Source organism: Macadamia integrifolia, chromosome 4 (assembly GCF_013358625.1).
Source record: "Macadamia integrifolia cultivar HAES 741 chromosome 4, SCU_Mint_v3, whole genome shotgun sequence".
Lineage (NCBI taxonomy): Eukaryota > Viridiplantae > Streptophyta > Magnoliopsida > Proteales > Proteaceae > Macadamia > Macadamia integrifolia.
This window is the reverse complement of record NC_056560.1, coordinates 31,943,572-31,967,004: the sequence shown is the minus strand read 5'-3', so window position 1 is coordinate 31,967,004 and position 23,433 is coordinate 31,943,572. Positions and strand designations below refer to the sequence as shown.

The 23,433-nt window shown below is 35.4% G+C and overlaps 1 protein-coding gene across 1 annotated transcript; it reads right to left on the bottom strand.

The window, feature by feature from the left end:
• Nucleotides 1–3,945: 3,945 nt before the first annotated feature.
• LOC122076401 (MDIS1-interacting receptor like kinase 2-like) lies at nucleotides 3,946–23,224 on the bottom strand. The gene is made up of 4 exons (XM_042641702.1): nucleotides 22,489–23,224; nucleotides 21,055–21,279; nucleotides 4,299–4,463; nucleotides 3,946–4,187 (listed from the first exon to the last, which is right to left on the bottom strand). Exons 1-4 carry the CDS (start codon nucleotides 23,222–23,224, stop codon nucleotides 3,946–3,948), a joined length of 1,368 nt encoding a protein of 455 aa, XP_042497636.1.
• Nucleotides 23,225–23,433: the final 209 nt, after the last annotated feature.

Genomic DNA, 23,433 nt, shown 5'->3' with positions numbered 1-23,433 from the left:
ATCCCGGTTAAGGCCTGTTTATGATAGCCCAATTATAGACCGAGACCAACCAGCCTGATTATAAATCATACCATGTCTGCCCTAGCTAAGCCCATTTTGCTAGACAGGCGTTCACAGTGCAACCCTAGAATTTGGCCGGGCCTAGGTAGGCCCAACTGAGATCAATCCAACCCAACTGGTTGGCACCCCTATACATAGGTATCCACCCAGGCAACAAAGATGTCATTTCACGGCACACAGTGAGAAGGCATAGAGGAACGCAACCAGGTAGCCTTCTTTTTGCCCTAATTTTTAATAATTTAAGGTAAAAGATTGCTAGGCCTGGGAGCGTGTACTTTTTTTTATTTCTTTGGGAAAATGGATGCTTTACTAAAATATAAAGATGTTAAACAATACGGTTTTGGTCTAAACAGTTTGATTTTATTCAATTCAATGCAGTAGGTAGAAATCAAAACTGAACTATTTATTGAATCCTTCTAGTTTGTGAAACCAAAACCATTTACTAAAAAATTTCAATTTCTCGATTTGTAAATGGCATAGATTTCATAGTTTTCAATGGTTTCATTCTCGATTTGTTACCGATTTGAGGTAGTAAGTTCATTAGCAACCCTTCAATAGTTTAATTCGGTTTTAAGCATGTATATTTGGTTCGCAACATAATTGGTTTAACGATTTCTAAACAAAATGAAATCTTCAATTTAATGGTTCAAAATTGAACCAAACAGTTTAATAAAAAATTTCATTGAAACTATTTATTCAATGCTTTATCAGTTCAGGTTTAAATGTTTTAATTCCGTTTGATTTGATTTTGATACCCTAACATTTATTGGTGTATTTAGAACTTGATACCTTCTTTTGATTACCCTTGTCTTATTGTTAAAAGTTTTTTTAAGTTAGAGGTAAAAAAAAGGGTTTTGAAATAATTTGAAAGTGACTTATCATTATGCCATTGTGAATTATCATTTTCTTGAACAATTCTTGTGCACAGAGTGAATTAAAGAAAATACCCTCAATGAAAAGGGAGAGTTAGGAGCGTAGTCTATGCGGGCAAAACACACTTAATGACTACTCCTGAAAAAGAATCATTTTAGGGGAAAGAGGTCATTTCAGGGGAAGGGAGGAAAGATATATAGAGGTGTGTTAGTGTATGCTATGCTCCCGGATATAAGTCTTTTTCCCTTGAAAAACATAGTGTACATAATCATTCTACAAATGTCTATTAAACTTGAGCTTATCTAAAGAGGAGGGGACTTTTTCTCTTAGATTGGGTGATCTAATAACACAAAAGGAGAGATATTTTAAGCAAAAGTCTAAAATCAAGTGGTTAACCCTTGGTAATCAGTCCACAAGTCTTTAATGCAATCTACAATCTTAGTAACCCTGATGGTTCTTCTTTTTCCTGATCCGGGGGTGATCAAAGCTGTTTTTGTTTCTCACTTAACTAATTAGGTTAGTCCCCCTTCCCTAGAACCATGATTCCTATCCCTGAGGATATTGTCTTCTCTAAGGTCAGTCTTGAGCATCAGAGGATTCTTTCATCCATTACTTTTAAGGAGGAGATTTATTTGCCATTAAGTCCCACAAATATGAGAAAGCTCTTGGCCTTGATGCTATGAGTTTTTCATTGCTGCTTGGGATATTGTAAAAGATGATATGATTAAAGCAATTCATAGTTTCTTTTTTAATTTATCCTTGGTTATGAGCGTCAACCAAACTTATTTGTCTTGTGCCTAAGCATCAGGGGGCTAACTCAGTTTTAGCTTATCGGCCTATTTCTCTTTCAAATCTCCTCTACAAGTTTATGTAAAGATTATTGCAAATAAACTTAAATTGGTTATTGATGCTCTTGGTAATCGTAATCAGATTGCTTTCATTCCTGGTAGGAATATTACTGATGATATCCTCATTTACCATGAAATTTTAAAGGGTTTGATTGAAAGAACCATCCTGCTTTTATCCTCCTCAAGTTGGATATTCAGAAGGCTTTTGATTATATTAGATGAGATTATACTGGTCAATTCATTTTAGGAAGGATTTCCCTCCAAACTTTATCAATTGTATAATGTGTTGTATTTCATCTTCTCGTTTCTCTGTCATTGTCAATGATTCTCCTCATGGCTTCTTTGAATCATCTATAGGGCCTCTCAAAAGTCCTAATAATAAAGACTAAGGATAATTCAATTCATCAAATTCTAGAATGTAAAGATTTAAAGATTACTCAATTAGCTTTTGCGGCTGACCAGATGATCTTTTCTAAAGCTAATCAGCAATCAGTATTGACTATCTCTGAAACTTTGGCCATCTTCTCTGCTATATAGGTATGGTCTTTGCAATGGCTTCAATAAATCTCATTCTATTTTTTTGAGGGGTTTCTGACCATCTGAAAGCCCATTTGATTGATACCTGAGGTTTGCTGAGGGCCACCTCCCAGTTAACTATCTGGGTTTATTATTGTCTCTTCTAAGTTGGCTATTTATCACTGCTCACCTATCCTTGATAGATTGCGTTAGAGGCTTCCAATTATGGAAGAGTAACTTACTCTCTTTTGCTAGTCATCTTGAACTCATTAGATCAGTTGTGAAAAATTCTTATATTTATTGGTCTGTTGGTTTGTATATTCATGTTCTATCTCCTCTAAAATTGAGTCTCTTATGGGATCTTTTCTTTGGAAGGGTGATGAAGCCCTACATTCCTTCATCCTTTGAATTGGATCAAGGCTTGCCTCCTAAAAAAAGAAGGGGGGCTTGGTCTTCATAGGGTCAAAGAATCAAACATTGCTGGCTTTATTAAGCATATCTAGAGCATTGCATAAAAAAATTAAAAAAAAAGAAAAGAAAAGAAAAGAAAAGAAAAGTATATGGGTTGAGTGGGTGTATTCCAAACATTTCAAATCTAATTACATTTGGACTATTCTTATCCTTATAGATGCTCTTGAAGCTGGAAAAGGATCTTGAAATATCGATCTCTTGTTTCAAATCATATTCGCTCTTTTATTGCTATGAATCTGACACCTTCCTTTGGCTTGATAATTGGCACCCAAATGGTGTGTTGTTATTAAGTATTGTGACAAAATTAGGTATATTTTGAGCTCTGATAGGCTAGCTAAGGTTTCCTCCATCTTATGTTATGGCATTTGGCTTCCTGGCCCTGGGACTTCATGTTCTCTCCTTATGTTCCTTAGTGTAAGATGGTTTGGTTTTATTCTGCCATCCCCCATCATTGCTTCACCGTTTGGAGAACAATGATTAATTCTCTCCCCACCTAGGACTTTCTCCCTCAGAGAAATATCTCCAGCCCTAACTATTGTTGCTTTTGCTAGAACTTTGCTGAATATGTGAAAATTTTATTTTTCTCCTGTCCTTTTTCATACACGGTCTAGAAAAGAATTCTTATAAAGTGTTGGCCTACCTTTCCTTTGACATAGAATGGAGTTGGATCTTGATCTCTTTCAATGGAAAAGCATCATGTGACATATTGGGTAAGCTAACTTTTAATGCATAGGTTCATCACATATAGTGGGAAAGAAATAAAAGAAGATGGAGATCCTCTTCTCACACAAATGATCAATCATGTGAAGGCATATCCTTTGAGATTAGGAAATAAAATTCTTCATAGATTTATGGTGTGCCCTGATTCTATTAGAAATAGACAGCTTGCCCTATTGTTTTCCGCTAAAGATCAAAGAATTTTATTAAAGAAAAAGAAAAGTGGAAAAAAAATACAACGATTTAAAAACCCTCACCTTCGGCATTGCCATCAGCAGGGGAAAATAAATCTAAGAACAACTGAAAAATGAAATCTAGGTCTTGCATTAGCATCGTTAGCAATCTCACAAATGATGCGAGGTGGAAAAATAATATTTGAAGTGGATTCTCTAGTTTTTGCCTCTTCTCTAGCAAGAAAGTCAACCACTCTGTTTGCTTCACGAAAGCAATGAGAAATCTTTCAAGATATCCAATCCTGCTTAGCATACCAAGGAATAGATTGTGATTGAACTGCCACAACAACAGCCGCCGAGTCAGATTCAATCCAAAGAGATTCGCCCTTCAATTCCTTAGCCAAAATAATACCTTCAAGAAGAGCACTGAATTCTACAAAATAGTTCGTCTGAACTCCCAAAAATTTCTGAAATGATCTAACATAGGAACCTCTATGATCTCTTAGCACACCACCTGCACCAGCTCGGCCTGGATTACCCAGAGAACATCAATCTACATTTAATTTGGTCCATCCCTCCATTGGTTTACACTAATACACCTCGAGCATTGAGACAATTTTTCTTGGAAGAGCAAAAAGACCAAGCCTGCGACAACATATCAAGTCCATTGGCTGCTTGATCACTCCCTGTAATGAATAATCCACATCCTGCACATCAAGATTTACTTTGTCAAAAATCTGAAAAATTGACTTCGATGGACCCCCATAGAGCCCATCATTCTGTTCCTTCCAAATATTGTCTGCAACTACAACAAAACCAATAGATCATGATCTTTGACAGCTAACACCCGCATTTTTCTAATCCACCAACGAGATAGATCATAGAGATCGCATGGATCAGGCCAAGAAAGTCCAAAACAGTATAAAAATAATTTCCAAATAGCAATAGAGTATCTGCAAGTAGTAAAAGTGTGATTAAAAGTTTCTGCATCTGAATCACACATGTTACACTTGGAAACAATAAAGATGCCCTTCCCAGCAATGATATTATCTGTTGGAAGCTTCCTATGCATCAACCGCCAACCAAACACTGATGCCCTTGGTTTCAGAGCCTTTATCCAAACAAGAGAGAACCAAGGAATTTTTGGGTTTCTACTTCTAATCTCATTTCAAGCTAAATACGAGGAGAAAGTTCCTGAAGAAGTACAAGTCCAAAAAAATTTATATTCCAAATCTAACTGAGGAAGCCTTATCAATTTTGCTACAGAAAAACCATTTCTCAGAGCAGATGAGCTAATGTCAGGAATGTTCCAGCTAAAATCTGAAATTATTTCTAAAACCTTTGCAGATGAATTTAGAAGGGGAACTAAAGGATGGCCACAAAGTTCCAAAATAGATAGCTCTCCCAGCCAGTGACCATTCCAGAGGTTAATTTTTTTCCCATTCCCTACTACCCATCTCTCCTTACTTGAAATGAAGGACCACATTTTGCGGATACCAGGCTAGATGGATGAAGACCTGTAGCTTATTTTAGGCTTACCGTTCTTGAGAAAATGAGCCCTGAAAACTTACTTATTGCTGAATTCCAATGCTTCATATATTCCAAGCTTGCTTGCAGAGAAGAGATTTATTGATATCATAAAGCAGAAGAATGCCTAACCCACCTTCGTCTGTAGGCTTGCACACTTGGTCCCACTTGACACCTTGCCCTATTGTTTCCCTCCCCTCTTGATTTTAGTGTATCATCTTGTTTGTTTCTTATGCTTGTTTCTTCCCTCCCCCTTTTTTGTTGTTCCCCCCTTTTGGATGGGTGTAATTATTCCCCCTAGTCTTGATATACCCCTGATTTGTTTTTTTTTTTTTTTTTTTTTTCTTTGTGGCTAGGGGCTCCCCCTTGGATTGCCCTAATGGCATAAGGTTTTGTTTCTTTCTTCATTTTAATATATTTTTCATTCACAAGAAAAAATAAATAAATAAAACCGTAAAAAGTAAGGTTATAAATTGTTTGATACCTTATGGAATATCAATAAGAAAATCCCATTATTCAAATATGAGATGGAAAATGCGACACCATGGTACTATCATCTTCGACATGCACTTTTTAATATTTTCTCTTTCTTATCCTGATCATGTGGGCCCCATATGAATTATGTCATTTTTTGTGCTACCACTAGCATGATGTGGGAGATTTTCCTACCACTAATGTTGTGGGGAACCTTTCACCATAGGGAATACAATATAATGAGTTTTGGACCAAGTTTCCTTCACAATCTCTTAATCCATGGGATCTTACCCTCTGATTTGACCAAATAAGGGTATTTTAGACCTTCGATAATAGGGGTTGAGAGTCAACGATAATAGTCATTTTCCTTCATCATATGGTGAAAGAACTATCATTAATCAATAGTTGTTTTTGCCTGCTCCTATTTATGAATAGTGGATAATACCCCCACCCCTTGCTTGATACCTTCCAACGGCATCCAGAGGCCTTGGTCAAAGGATTTTCCCTTGATCATGGCTGAAGAAAACTCGATCCATAAATTTATATTAACAAAATGCACATTTATCCCTCACCCTCAAATTGTAATGTAAACAGATCAAATATGGTTCAGATGTGATCGGATCTAGATATTCTTTGACCGGATATAGATGTGAATAGAAAAATTCAGATTTTCGACTACCTGTTTACATCCCTAACTAGTGTAACCCAGACCTTTCCTTCCCTCAACATATATGATCTGTTCTCAATCTATGTTTCTTGTAATGCCCTGGCTCCATTAACCTTGCACAATATAATCCTCTTTGGCCCATGGGCCTCAAGGTTTTAAAACGCGTTATGCCATGTTAAATAGGCTACATGTTATTAACTAGTCCAGAAATCTCTCTCTAGGAGATGTGGGACTAAAGTTTGCACACCCTGGATCTCCCAAATTGTGTCAATGATCCCCAGGTAGGTTTGATACTTGCCATATTCTTGGGTGTTACAACTTCACCCATTTGGTAATGCCTTGGCCCCATTAATCTTGCACAATATTGTCCTCTTTGACCCATGGACCTCAAGGCTTTAAAACTCGTTATGCCATGTTAAGGAGGCTAGAGGTTATTAACTTGCCCAGTAATCTCTCCCTAGGCGATATGGGACTAAAGTTTACACACTCTCACCTATCTCCCAAACCCTCTTGTACTTGTCGTATTCTTGGTGGAGACACCTCATGGATCTCCCAGGTGGATCTGATACTTGCCGTATTCTTGGGTGTCACATTTCTTAGTTGTCTCAGCTTTTTTTCTTCTTGTTATCTAGAACCTATCTAATCTTTAAGAACCTCAAGATCGTTAGTTATTAACTTTTTCAATATCTATTTCAATTGTGAGTGTGTGTGTATATATATATTGGATAATCTGAATTTGGATACGGATACTCTCTTACCAGATATAAATACCTGTAAATCAATACAAATACAAATCAATTCCAAAATTTTGACTATTCGTTTACATCACTACCTTCAAACCCCTTACTTTGCAAGTACTTGCAGGTGGCTGGAGAAAATCTATGACTGAAAACCCAACCATGGTCATTATAATACAAACTATAATCTAAATTTGGATACGGATACTCTTTGACCGGATATAAATACCCTTAAATCGATACAAATACAAATCAAATCCAAAATTTCGACTATTCGTTTACATCCCTACCTTCAAACACCATATTTTGCAAGTACTTGCAAGTGGCTGGAGAAAATCTATGACTGAAAACCCAACCATGGTCATCATAATACAAACTTACAAAATGTTCTTATCAGGGAGCATGGTTTAAAGTATCGGTCCGTATCGTAGCATATTGGCCCTTACCGATACGATACATGAAATGTTTAAAACCCTTTTGTATCGATACGTATCTTACGATACACACCGATACGCATCGATACACACCGATACGCACCGATACTCTATGGAAAATTCAAAATCGAAGTGAAATGTATGTTTCGGTATGTATCGATACGTATCGGTGTGTATCGGTATGTATTGACCGATACGGTCATAAAATGGCCAAAACGGGTAATTTTTTAGAAAAACACAATTTTTTGAGGTGTTTTTGTTCCAAAGTTGCTGCCAACCATTTTTCTCTCTAACTAAAGTGGAAATCAAGGTTGGGAACAAGGATTTTACATTTATAGGACAACTCCAAACCTTGAATTCTCAGTGCAATACTCTCAATTTACTGTTTATGCATAATACATATTATATATAACTTTTTTTAACTATTTTTTTTATGCAAAAGTGTATAAAAAAGTGTTTCCTTTCCATTTATGTGCGTATCTTTAGCGTATCTTAGCGTATCTCCGACACGATACGATACCCTCCAATACGTATCTTAATTTTGGCCGACCGATACCTATACTTTAATCCTTGTTAGGGAAGAAATAGACTTCACGAACCATATATTTCCGTCGAGATTTTTTGTTCTTGAATTTTCGTCAAATTTTTTTCTAGCAACGTGTAAAAGAGCCCTATCTTTTGATAACAAACTCCAATCATCCCACTAACAAATCTTGAAACACAAGAAAAGTAGAATGAGAAACAAAGTTACACTCATAATTCCGGTAATGCATGTATACATGGTTGATCAATCAGGAATAGAAACTATATTATTAGTAAAAGTTATCAAAAGCTATCTTTAGTGTGTACATACTAAGTCAATTAAATGCTAGCTTAAGGCAATGATAGTTACATGCACACTCTAAAATCTAATGAGTGCAATGTGTATTCAAAAGTTTGAAAGTTGTTGAGGATCAATGAGGGCCTCATCTAATATCAAAATAATTTTTTATTTGTTGTTAGTTCCATTGAGAAATTTCTTAAGCTTTTATACTAGCATTTTGAGCATCTCTTTTTCAACCATTTTAATGATTCTTTCTTCTATGTGAGAAACACAGGGAAGTTGCTACATCTTTTAGGAGATAAATTTTCTATAATCACAATTCAATATAAATTTTCTATAATCACAATTCAATCACTCTAAACAAACTACCTTGTGCCCATAGCTGCACCATATCTCTTGCTTGAGAATGGATAGTTCCTTAATGTTATAGAGACTAATATGCCATAACAATGTATCTAACCATCTCATAACCTAGGATTATATATCTTTTCAATTAATATTTAAATTTATAAATGCTTACTTTTTTTTTTTTTTTGGAAAAAAGTTTTTAGAGCCATCGGGGCAGGGTATGCTAGTACCTCTATGCCTATCTTTATCTTTGCTCCTCACATAAAATTACTTTTTCTACCCTCTAATATAGATACCATTTTACAACAGCTCGCTAATGCGTTCCTCCATGTTGCTTGCTTAGAGAACCCTCTCTGTTTATACTTTTAGATATATCCATCATGCAAGTAGATCAGTGCGGTATGTGATATTATATAAACCTCAATTTCAAAACTAGTTCTTGAGGTGACGAGCGAAGTTGTGGTAAAAGCTAAAATATGGATTTGTATCCTTGTCAAACAATTAATCAGAATTAGAGATTTCCCATTTTGATCTTGAGACAGAGTCGTCATGGCTAGTTGAATCCGGTCATATCCAAGGATCAGAGCTGCAAGATGATGACCAACAAGGATTCAACTTGACTAATTATTAGGATTAAAGGGTCATGTTAATAATATATGAAGAAAGGAAATTTTTTCCACGAGAGTGAGAAACTCTTGGAGTTTATCTCCTCCTTAATAGCCCGACTCTTTCTTCTCTAGCTCTTACTAATGAAATCCGATCGCTTACCTCCCATTAGTATAACCTTTCCACTCTAGCATTGTGAAAATAACCCTTTTTCCTATAAAGAATTAGGGGATGATTTCACACGACATCAGCATAAGAAAGAATCTACAAGCTATACTAAATAAGGGTCCACAAAATGACATCATTCATATGGGGCTCACATGATCATAATAAAAGAGATATTAGTATGGGACCCATTATTTATTATGTGAGAGTGATATATTGAAATATGCACAAAGGTAGCACATACTTCCTTCTCTCGAAGAATTAATCCACTACACATAGAATTCAATTAAATTAATAAGGGTGTGGCTGTAATTGTTAGGTGGAAATGAGCCCTAACTGTGAGAGAGAGAGAATATGAAATCAAAGTAGGATAATCTTTTTTGGTACAAGGGCCCATTAGGAGCCATACAAGTAGGATAACAGTAGGATAACCTGATGCAATGCAATAGTCTTATACCTTTTGTTTGGTTGCTTTATTGATGATTTTTTATTCTCTCTCATTAGGGTCTCTGGCTTGCACCGTCTGGATCAATGGGAAAGAGGGAGGCAAAGAGGAATGAGAAGGTAGAGCTACTGAAAGGTATTCAGTCAAGTAGTAAAGGAAGAACTTAAAGAACAAAGCTGAAATTTTTTATTTTTAAAAAGAAAAGTTGGGTGTCTTTACATTACTGCTCGTGCACCCATTAACAGGACCCACTCATTTCTTTCTCGAAGGAATATACAGTGTGTGGTCTTTATCACACCCAGCATGCTTTGCTCATCTCCATTTTCTAGGGTTTTTCGCTTTTCACCCCTCCACTCACCACTCTCTTTGAGGAAATGAGGTCTCACCACTTTTTGAATGAGTATTAATATAAGCAACTAACTAAACAAAGTCCTTATATAATGTTCACTTTCATAATGTATCCCTTTATGTGTGTGATTATTCCACTACATTCCCTTCTTAACTTATTGTTGGCGGCCACTATATAACCTCTCTTTTGAGATTAGTAATATTTAAGTATGAAAATTAATGTCTATCCATGTATCTATCTGTTCATCTATGTTTAGTATTCAAACTCCATTTGTACTTTTTCGAATAACTTTTCATCACTCCATACTGAACTATGTAAATCATTGAAGAGTTCAGTTCAAAATCTTAAAGCGTTAGGTGGAGATATCTCTTCAAGTATACGTAAGCACTAAAAACCTGAACAAACCGGTGTGAGATTATAACTCTATTACATCTCATCGTATATAGAAGGAATTAAAAATCGTCATACACGTGGAAAGATAATGCAAAAATAACCAACGAATAATGGACTTTTTAGTTAAACTTACTAGAGGAGGTCTATTTTTGCCACTACAAGAGAGAGAGAGAGAGAGAGAGAGAGAGAGAGAGAGAGAACTTCAAAGAGCTTATGGATTTCACAATTTCACCAGAGAAGTTTGTGGCATTTTTTCATAGGGAAGTGGTAGTTGTTAGTGATTAATTATGATGATAGGGTCCTCAGAGTTGCAGTTATGGTTTTTTCTTGGCTTGATAACGTGAGAGAGTGGGAACATAGCTTATCATTATTGCCAATTGTATCATATTTGACGAAAGACATAATCATATGATCCACTAAATGTCATTAACTTAATGTAGAATCCTCCATCTCTACCATTGATAATTAGCTTCCATTTTTGTTGACTGGTTCCGGTTTAAGGATCCATTGTGGTCCACCTCCTTAATTGGATTTTTTATTATTATTAATTATTACATTAATTAATCTCCTTTTATATGATGATGAATGATACTTAGTAGCCAATGAATTTTTGGTAATTTAATCTTTGATATGAATGGATGATGTAGTTCTTGTTACTTATGCCTAATACAAGATTAATAATACTGAGCACAATTGATGATGAAATAGCAGTCATCTGATCTTATACAGAAATATCAAATTATATTTAAACTATTTTCTTTTCTTTAAGTGGTAAAAATTTTGATATCAAATTGTATTTTGAAAAATATAATCTTGATATTTCTATGTTATGAGAATAAATGACAATAAAAATAGAAAATAGAAAAAGTGATTCAAAGCTTCTAAGGTGCATCTGCACTTAATTTTTCCACCTAAAATTCACTTTTTTATTTTTTATTGTTAATGTGGGTAGAAGAATTAAGTAAAGCAAAGAAAACCTAGTCTACAAATCAAGCATCTTCTTGTTCAAATGTTGCATTAGGAGGCTGTGGCAACCAGGGTTTGAAAAATAGGAATCGAATCGGCTGATCTTGATTCAGAGTGACTGATTCATTGAGGTTTTCGACGGTTAAGTTTGATTCCACACCATCTGAAATGGAATTGACTGCACTTAAGCCTGATTCAGTCCTAATTTCGTGTTTTAAAACCTTAGTAGTAACGGGGCGATTTCTCTAAACCTTAATACATCGCCTGACACGACAAAACAACATTTCGCATCTTAGGTTTGTTGAATTTAATTGTTGTTTAGTCTTTATTTATTTTTATTAAGCCATCCATTAACATTTAATAGCCATCCATTGTATAGGCAATCTCCCACTTCTCTTTTATATTAAAAAAGATCACCTTTGCCTTTTATGTTGTAAAGACAATTAGCATCCAAAACTAGGTTTTAGTGCTTCCTTTGTACTTATAATAGTTAATTAGTTATCCGGGACCCTATATATTTTCTTTCAATATATATTTTTTTTAGAATTCACTTTTCCCTTATTTACTGAGGTATGCATGACGTGTAGGAAACCCATATCCTATGTTGCCGTTTCTCTTGTTTAGGGTGAGAATTTTATTTCTAAGAAAAGTTTCAATGTGATAACTCAGCCTGGGTGGATTAGAGATTTCACTGGTAAATGGATAATTCCCAGGCCCAGCCCACATTGTAACCTTCAATGAATAATAGGGGTCCAGCTGGGTTGGGCTGGCCAGAGTTCTGAAAACCGAGGCCCAACCAAGTGTCCAAAGGGCTCACTCCAGTCCTCTCACTGCCAGTCTTAGGGCAGGCTGAGCTTGGCCTTATTTTTGTTATTTTCATTATATCTTTCACATAAAAATAAAAAATATATATATTTAACCTAAATTCGTGATATATTTAATGCAATAAATAAATAATATGTATTAAATGTAAAAAGACCCCAACCCTTTGAGTGGGGAATGGAAAATTTGTAGTACTCATGGATGGGACATGTCACATCTCTAAAATCCATGGTTCTGAATTTGCCACGATACCAACAGGGTCCTCCTAACCAGGGAGTCAGCCAATCTCATGATCAATTAATGAGCCTTATTTTGTATAAGTCTACAAGTAATATACAGAAATAATTCATAATTTACATATCTAGGGTAAGGTGACTAGACTTCTTGTAATGTTTGTCTAGGCATGCCTAGACCTATTCTTATATACCTTTTCTTTATTATTAACATGAGATAAGGATAGACAACACCTATGTACGGTAAGCTAACGGACAACATCAACGGGGGCATGAGATGAGGTATCATACAGGAAGGGTGGGGGGTCATTTCAGAAGGAGGAAGAGAGGGAAATAGAAACAGTGGTTACTAGCTTACTACACCAATGGCGTGCCCAACCTTTTCCAAATATATATATATATATATATATTTTTATATGCTTTTGTTATCTTTAGAAATAATAAATAGGTGGAAACTCAACCAAGAACTCAGCGGCTTAGCCCCGCCAAATTGGGCCTGACCTGAGGCCTGAAAATCCAAACCCTAACTCTGACAAAGCCCTTCAATACTAGGCCAAACTTGCCATCCTGCTCCTAAGAATAGAAAATGATGCTTACCTTGGACAATGACCGTCATTAACAACATTACCTGTGCATTGTGAACAAAAGCACAAGATATAGACAAGCTCATCTTCCTTGATTCCCAGTCTTTTGGCTTGATGACGCAAATACCTGGCTGAACAGGTCGAACCAGAATGGACCTTTTGGCGGTTCGGGTTGACTCTTTTTTTTTTTCTTTTTTTCTTCTTTGACGAAAATAATTTATTTGCAAATAAAACATAAATAGTAGGCTTATAATGGGATAGGCCATGGCTGATCCTGATTCCAAGTGATTCCGATTGAGGATTTTAGGGTTTTTTTTAGCCGATTTTTCCTGATTCGTATCAGAATTAACAGCGATCAATTCTGGTGTCGAATCGATTACTTGAACCATGAACAACTTACCGTTTTAAGTTAAAATTTTTTTCTAGAACTTCATATATGTGCCAAAACGATTTCAATTAACCTTGCTCTAAAGCCATTTTGAGCTTTGCAGTTGCACCCATCACTAGGGCTAGGGCTATTGTTTGGATTCAATGGATGGACATCAAGTGATCCATAGCAAATATGGCTGCAGGACACTTGGTTCGAAAAATTAACCCACCAATCCAAGCCCATGATTAGCCCAACCAAATATTTGGGGGTTTTATCCCTTCTAACCCCTCACCCCTCCCCCCTTTCCCCCCCCCCCCAAACAAACCACCAAAAAAAAAACTTTTGGAGGGGGAGATCGAAGGAAGAAAAGAATCAATAATTTGAATGTACTTCGTTAAAAGAAGAAAGTTTTCCTCTACCACGAGTGAAAGAAAACTCAACAATGAATAGATTCTTTCGGGCTAGTTTTCTATCGAAATTAGAATCTCTGTCAATCTATGTTTGTTTAGAAGTTTATACATGGAGACCATCCACAAATGACTTGGTGTGTGCTAAAGGGGTTCCTTTATCCTCAAGGTGTGAATTTTGTCACAAGACATTTGAATACATGTCCTATATTGTTTTTGGAGTAATTTCATATATGGAGGGAATCTTCAGATCAGTTTAAATGGCAGCATCAGAAGTCAATATCTGATTTATTTTCATGGTGGAAGTCTAAGGCTAAGGATGCCCCTGTAAAAGAGGCGTGGCTGGCTGGTCTTATTTTAGTTCCTTTCGTTTTTGTGGAGTCAAAGGAATGGGCGGCAGTTTGACGGTCTTGTGTTGCGTGGTGACCTTGTTATCAACCTGATATTTTTGGGTTAAGGATTAAGATTCCCTCTCTTTAGGTCTGATCGTCAACGGTTGCTCTCTTCTGTGCTAGAAGAATTGGGATTCCCATGCATTGGTCACAAGCCTATGTTATTTTAGAAATTTTCTGGTGTGCTTCCCCTCCTTTTTGGTTTAAATTAAATGTGGATGGATATCCCTAGGTGGTCCGGGGAGAGTAGAGGCAGGTGGTGTTGTCAAGGATGAAGATGCTAAGGTGATTTCTTCATTTACTAAGGCACCGTTTGACAACGTTCCATTTATGTCATTTCTATGTTTTTTTGTTCCCAGAAATGGAGAAATAACCTAAAAAGTATTAGATAAAGTTGTTTCGTTTCATCCGTTTCTAGAAACATAAATCAAATTTTATATCTATTTACAATTCTAGAAACGACTTTGACCAAACAAGTCCGACATGTTTCGTCGTTTCTAGAAATGAATTTGAAAGAAAAAAAAAAAAAAAGGATTGTTGTGTCCGATAAATCACTCAACTATTTAAACTTAAAAAGAGGCAACTGAACCCTCTTTCCCTTTTGGGCACCTAATGATATTATTGGGTTTCTTAGTGGTATTATGTCTGCAAAAAAAGTTTCGAGAAACAAGTTTATCAAACACCAAAAAATTCGTTTTTGTTTCCAGAAACACGTAAAAAGCCGTTTCTGTTGTTTCTAGACACAGAAATAGCAGAAATGTTATCAAACGGTGCCTAAATTCCTTGTTGTTATGAGGCTCAGTTTATGACCTTATTGAATGGTATGATGCAAGAGAGTTGGGTGTTGGAAACCTTTCGGTTGAATGTGTTTTAGTGGCGGTGACTGTGGCTATTTATAGATCTTCCATTCCATTGTATATTAGAAAAGATTGGGCTTATTTGCAGTAGTACTAGGCTTCAATTGAAAGGAATCTTTCTCATTACTTTACAGAGGCTAATCCTATAGCAGACTACTTGACGAAGTTGGCTACAAAAAATGGGATATCCTCTAGTATGCCTCCTTTTTCCTCGTCCCTTCAGGATGAGATGTGGGTGGATACGCAATGAGACCTCGATTTAATATTTCCTAAGCTCTTCTTTTGTGGGCATCCTCTCCCCTTGCTGATGAAATGCTGAAAGTGGGGGGTGTAAGTCTTTTCTATTGTTCGTGTTTCTGGAGATCTTGATTCCTCCAGTTTGTATAGCTCTTTTTGTATTTTTTTTGTTTGTATTCCTTTCTCATTTTTGCAATACAAATGAGCTTTTAAAAAATACCATAACTGGAAAATGATCCTCATCTGACGACTAGAAACACCATCAATTTTTCTATAACTATTAGTTTCTAACAAGACTAGTCTTCACAAACCAAGTGAAAGATTGCAAAAGCACATCCATTTGGGTCCAATCCCTGTGGGGTTACTCAATGTGAAAACAGGTTTTTGCTCGTGCATAGAGGTGTCAAATGGTCGATTCAATCCATTTCAGTATATATTTTTTATTTTTATGTACAAGGTGTTCAATCGATTTTACTATCGCTCTAATCAGTTTCAGTTGGTTCAACCGGTGTGGTCTCATTTTTAACTTTCCTATCGGGGGTGAGAGAAGATGGGTACGTAGGGGTGTTTCTATCATTTTATGGGTCTCATTATAAGCTAGGAATGTCTCTTTTTTCTTTTGGTAAGGAATGTCAACTACAAGAGCACAATTGTAAGGTTCTTAATGCTTTAGATTATAACCACTTCATTCTCATCTCTAATCCCTACACATAATGAGACTAGATATCTCTTGATTACCCTTAAAGTAAACAGACCCTAATTGGCTATAGTTTGAGAAAAGTAACATCAAACTAGTCTTATGTTAATCATCACTTTTTGTTTCATATGGAGCAATTAATTTAAATGATGGTAGGTTGATAACTACTTCATTCGGAAAAGTACTATTTACCTGATGAAGAAGCCAATATCAAAATGATAAGGATTGGGTTCGATGATTTTGGGATAAGGATCCAAGGGAACCACTCACTAAAATTAATAAACTGATGTGACCAGTCTATTCTGATTAATCAAAAATAAAAAATAAAAAATAAAAAATAAATTCTATTAACGAGGGTATCCAAGTTTTCAACTTTAGTAGTTCTCCGGACCAATACTGACCCCATAATCGTATAATAATCAAAATTTTTTTTTTTTCATATATATAAATATATATAGAGAGAGAGAACAATGCTTGTGCCCATACTATTTCAGAGTGGATTTATTTATTACCCCGTTTTGAATTTATAGAAGAATTACTACTGGGAGGTTAAAGGTTATCCTCAAGGTTGTGTTATCCCTTTATTTCAATTGATGCTCTGTAAATTTCCCTTTCAGTGACTCCCTCCCTCTCTCCAAAAAAAATAATAATAATAATAAAACCAGCTTCTTGGATCACTGCTATTGCTTTTTGAAATTCCGATACTGTGAGCTTTTCTTTGCCATTTCCTAATATCTCTCATTGCCCAAGCTAATTTTTTTTTTTTTAAATAAAATACATTTTTTCTCGACAATTAATCCACTAGGAAATCTATGGAACATAATACACATGTAGTTGTGCCATATGAAAGGATGATGCATAATTTTGATCGATAGATATCTAGGGGAAGATCTAACTTGTGTATGAATTCCAAACTCAAATTCAATCATACAACCCTTTAAAAATTGACATTTTTACCTTGTGTTTTTAGCCTTTCATTTCTTTCCAGTAAATTTCATTTTTCAGTTGGATTTTAACTTTATGTTTTCACCAGCCAAGGATTAAGTTTTCCTTCACCACTAGTGCCATTGGTGAACTACATTGAATAGTTCACCTTGGCTACAAAGAAAAAAAAAATCCATATAAAATGAGATCTTCATAAGTACTAAAGCGACATTGCAAGGTTAAAAGTGTCAACTAATGCAGTCAATATTGATGTCCTGCTTGACAGGGATATGACTCCATGCATTGCACCAAACACTAACACAACCCGTGGGCCAGCTGTCTCTGGCTCTCATTCTATTACATAGTTGCATAAGGTTATATCTCTCTAATCTGCCAACAAGTTTTCTCCTTAATTTCCAAAGATTTTTTTTTTTTTCTCAAAACTATCCATCATCATTTGATTTAGTAATATAAGTATTCTTGGTAGAGAATGATAATGTTTTTCTTAAAAAGGTAAGTAATTATTTCTACAAGAAGACTTTATGATGGCACATTGGTTACACTATACTATAATTCATTCAAAAGAATAAGTTCCATGCATTTTTATTTATAATTTAATAATTCAGGTAAAAATGTGCTTACAAAGGTTGAATTTAAAAATACCCACAAAACAAGAAAGAAACTAACAATACTTTATATAATACATGAAAACACCTAGAAATATAAGGGCCCGTTTGATTTTGTTTCTCCTGTTTCTGTGTCTAGAAACAGCAGAAACGGTTTTTACCGTTTTAGTGGTAAAAAACAATTTCTGAAATGCAAAAAGGTGTTTGATTTTTCTGTTTCCTGAAACGTTTTCAACAGTGTAGTCGAGTTCAAGACATGAGTGAAGGCACGATGTTATAAAAATGCAACTCACGAGTGAAGACATGACGTTGGAGTTGCATGTGTGCTTCATGAAGATGAGCTTCAGAAGGATGAAGGCAATCCGAAATTGTGAGTTTCGCACAACTAGTTTGGAATCGCCGCATTTGGATAGCAAGAAGTTTCAACAATGGGTTGGGGGTTTGGGTAGGTTGAGTGAAGTATCAGCTTTTTCACAAATTTTATTGCTCCCACTTGTTTCTAGAAACAGAAAAACAAGTCTAACTTGTTTCTCCATTCTTGTTTCTAGACACAGAAATAGGCATAAATTTATATTTCTGTTTCCAAAAACAAGTAAAATGAAACAGAGAAATCAAACAGTTTTTTTAGTGTTTTTCCGTTTCTGAGTATAGAAAAACTGTTTCAAGAAACAAAATCAAACTGGCCCTAAGATCCACGTCCATAAAACTGTATGGATCTGATTTTATTTCGAGATTCCCTAATTTCCACAATGAAATTATGAAAAAAGATTGTGATAAGGGTTTCTAGGACTTCCTAGTTCTTGAGACATGTATTGCATAGTTGGATGAGACTTTGGATTGATGACAAGGATGAAACTGCAAGCATCATTGAGAAATTCAGTTCTTGTCCTACCAATTGTGTTGATAGTAAGAGACGTGGACCTAACACATCCTTTAGTATTGTATCTTTTGTATTTGAAAATGTTAATGAAGATACGAGTTCACCAAGATGCCTTCCCATAATTGTCTCTAGTGCCAGCACCCCAAAGCTATAAACATTGCATTTTTCAGTAATAACCATTGTATAAGCAAGCTCTGAAATGAGAAAAAAAAGATAAAAGAATAATTGCAGCTTCTTCATATAATCTTATGATAATATTCAGATTGCAAAATTATCAATTTGAGAAATATCCAATATTTGACACCAATGAGTTATCAAATTTTCATTTTCAGGTAAATAGCAAGGGGATAATAAGGCTAGAATTAGAGTTTACCATGGTAGACCAGCTAGCTAGTGTGTAGTTGCATGAACACATCATAAGATAATAGCCTTTGGGATTGGGTCAACCAGTGAACATTCTGTAACTAAATTTCAATTGGGCATACTTGTAGATGAGTGGATACTTGGACTAATAAACTGAATTTTGAGTTGGGATCTGATTCTGTTTAGACTAATACACGAAGTATACACTAGTAAAGGAAGAATTCTAAACAAGGATGTTCTAAGAGTGGAATAGTTCTACTCAAACACTGAAAACAGTAATATGCTTCCCGGGGGAAAAGAGAAGACAATGATCAATAGTATTACATAAGCATGGATTGGATCTTAAGTCTTTTGTATGGTAAATTCTAGAGGATTCATTCATTTACAATGGAAGTGAAAAAATATTTGCATTTCCGGTAAAATATGTTTCACTTTTCAAGAAATATTTGCATTTCTCTTATGATCAAGTACTAAGGTCATTTTCCTTCTTAGGGAAATATTTACATTTCCCTCACAGCCGAATGAAGCCTGAATTTTTTATTGGAGATAAAAATGATTGAATGGCTCATAATCAATATCAAGAATCTTAGGATGCGTAAAAACATGTAAAAAATGATGAATATATTGTAATTTACCTTCAGTGCCAATGCAGTATTTGATATCAAATTCTTCTATTGCTTTCATGATGTCAAATTTCCATATATGGAAAATAAATCTCCATTTTTTGTGTTCTTGTATCAATGATGAAATTTATGGACTTCGCTTGCCTGGAGAGGATGAACCATATTAACAATGCAACTAGTATGATGCTTGAAAGAGATACAATAATGGAAATTTTTATTTTAAGAAATTCTTTATATCTTCTTTTAAATTATTACCTCAAGAATGACTACATAAACATTTGTTATTCTTCTATGCTTAATATGAATATTTAAAATAGCTAATTTGCCAGCATAACACCCTCTAGGTCATTGTAGGAGAAGTCTAAATCCTCCAAATTGAGTTTCCCCAACTGTGCAGATATTGAACCCTGTAGCTTGTTGTGGCTAAGGTCAAGTTGCCCCAGTTGTTCCATATCTCCAATTCCATAGGGATCGAACCACTTAACATATTGTTACTCAAGTCCAATGTGTGGAGATTCTTAAGATTCCCGCTACAGTAGGTATTGAACCACAAAGCTTGTTACTTCCTATGCCAAAAACTTTTAGATATGTCAAATTCCCCATCTGTGGAGGTATTGAACCTGAAAGATTGTTACTTCCTAGGTTCAACCAATTTATATTTCTTAAATTCCCCGTTTGTGTAAGTATTGAACCTGCCTAGATCCAACTTATTGAGATTTTTGAGGTCTTCTATCTCTCGAGGTATTGAGCCATTAATACTATTGCCACTGAGGGAGAGAACAATGAAGTTGTTCAACTAACTTACATTAGGAGGGATTTCCCCATGGAGCTCATTGACAAAAAGATTGTTGGAAGACAGGCCAAGACGGGTGAGTTTGAAAAGCATACTATGTAGGAATATTTTATTAAATATTCCCTTAAAATTATCTCATAGACCAATTAAGATAGAATGGCTATGGAGAAGGAAAATAATCCTCTGTTTTTCTCATTGTTTTTCCTTGTTTTGCTACCTGCAGAACACGACACGTGGACAACTTTAAGACCAACGCACCGGATGTAATAATCCTCACCCAACCTTGACCGTTGGATCCTCTGTTGTCCACATGTCGTGTTCTGCAGGTAGCAAAATAAGGAAAAACAGGGATGAGAAAACAGAGGATTTTGATCCTATGGAGAAAGCTTCGTCAACCGATATAGATCCACGTACGAGTATCTTGTTTGTATTATCATTCAATGATTCAACATGTTGATCCTATGTATTTAATTCTAACAAAGAATGTAGAAAGAAACTAACAATACTTTATATAATACATGAAAACACCTAGCAATATAAAATCCACGTCCATGAAACTTTATGGGTCTGATTTTATTTCAAGGTTCATATGATTTCCTAGTTCTTGAGACATGTATCTCATGGTTGGACGAAACTTTGGATTGGTGTGCAGACATGCAATTGCAAGCGTCATTGAGAGAGTCAAATCTTGTGCTACCAATTGTGTTGGTGGTGGGAGACGTGGATCTAACACATCCTTTAGTATTATATCTTTTGCATTTGGCAATGATAGTGAAAAGATATGTTCACCAGGATGCCTTCCCATGATTGTCTCCAATGCCAGCACCCCAAAGCTATAAACGTCGCATTTTTCAGTCACAACCATCGTATCAGCAAGCTCTGACAAGAGGAAAATAGAAAAAAGAACAAATGAAGCTTCTTCATATAATCTTATGACAGCATTTAGATTCAAAGATTATCAATTTGAGAAATATCCAATATTTAACAACAATTTGGGTAAGGAATAGGGAGGATAGATAAATGAGGATAGAATTAGAGTTTACCAAAGTAGACCCGCTAGCTAGCATGTGTAGCTGAATGAGCATTTTGTAACTAAACTTAGGATGAGCATTCTTGTAGATGAGTGGATACTTGAACCAAGAAACTGAAGTTTAGATGATCCCAACCTTGGATTTGAGTTGGGACCTTAACCAACCCTAATTCTATTTGGACTAATACACAAAGTACACTCCTAAAGGATGGATTCTACATGGATGTTTGGGGGGGGGGGTAGTTCCACTCGAACAATGAAAACAGTAATATGCTTCCCAAAGGGAGGATAGAGAAGACAAGCAATATTATCAAATAAGCACGGATTGGACCTTAAGTCTTCTACATGGTGAATTCTTGAGGCTCCTGGAGGGGCTTAATGCGCACTCGTGAGATGAATTGACAACATTTATGGGTTTAATCGGATTCATTTGCAAGTTTCCAGTTGTGATTCTTTTTCAAAATAAGAAAATTGCATGGTTTGCCTTACAAAGATAGAATTTTCGTTACCCTTACTTGGAAGGGATTACTTAGAAGATAACTCATAATTTCAGGGAGGCTAATGCAATTGCTAATTTCTTGGCAAAGGATGCAGCCAAGACAGATCTGTTGGATTTTAATGTGAGGTTTCCATCGCACATTGTGGATCTCCTAGCTAGGAATTCAGATGGTAGATCCCATAATAGGTTCAGATAGTGCGTTTCTCTTTCTCCTGGTGATGACAATGCCGAAGCTGGGGGTGGGGAAGCAGGTTCTGATTTTTTTTGTAATTCCTTTGTTTTTGTTTTTCCCTTTTCACTAATAATATTATCCTTTAACCAAAAAATATAAAATTCTTGAGACTCCATTTGGTTGCAGAGGGAAGAGATGTGAAAGGAAAATATTTACATTTACTATAAAATATATTTCACATTTCAATAAAAATTTGTATTTCCCTCGCAACCAAATGAAGCCTGAATTTTAATATTAGAGACAAGAATGATTGAATGATTTAAAATCAATATCAAGAATTTTAGAATATACAAAATCATGGAAAATGAAGAATATATTGTAACTTACCTGGAGCGATATATCCATTTGTGCCTGCACATATTGTTCGGTTCGATGCATTGTGATTTAAAATTTTAGCAGTTCCAAAGTCAGAGACATGAGGCTCAAGATTTGCATCCAGCAATACATTGTTGCTTGATATGTCTCGATGAATTATTGGTGGCACACAATCATGATGTAAGTAAGACAAAGCTTGAGCCACCCCGTTGATGACATTTAAACGTTTCCTCCAATCCAATTCCATGGCTTCTGTTTCATTTCCAAGAACATAAGCTAAGCTTCCCCTTTCTATGTATTCATAAACTAAAAAACTGCACCTTAGGTGGGAACAAAACCCATAAAGTTTCACAATGTTCTGATGCCGAATTCTTGTTAATATGTGTATCTCATTAGTGAAGCTCTTTCCATAGTCCTTTTCTTCAACCTCTAGGTGATGAAACTTTTTCACTGCTACTACTTTCTCTGTTGGTAGCTTTGCCATGTAAACACTCCCACAACCTCCAGTGCCAATGCAGTATTTGATGTCAAATTCTTCTGTTGCTTCCAAAATGTCATCATATGCAATTATCTCATCATAATTCCATATTGAAAATAAATCTCCATTTTTTTGTGTTCTTCCATCAATGATGAAATGTATGGACTTTGCTTTCCTGGAGAAGATGAACCAGACAACAACAATTACAACTGCAATTACAAAAGCAACAAGTATGATGCTAGAAAGAATTGTAATAATGACAATCTTCATTTTAAGCAATCTCTCCTCTTTTACATTTGTTGCCCTAATAAATTTTCTTTTGGTGAGTAAATAAATATATTAAACACAAGGGGAGAAAAAAAAATAATAAAACAAAACATTATAAGGCAAAGATGCCAATCAAAATGGGGACAACAACCCAAGGATTTCTAGAAAAATAAAAACAATGAGATTCGAGATATCTTCGAAGCATCAGATTT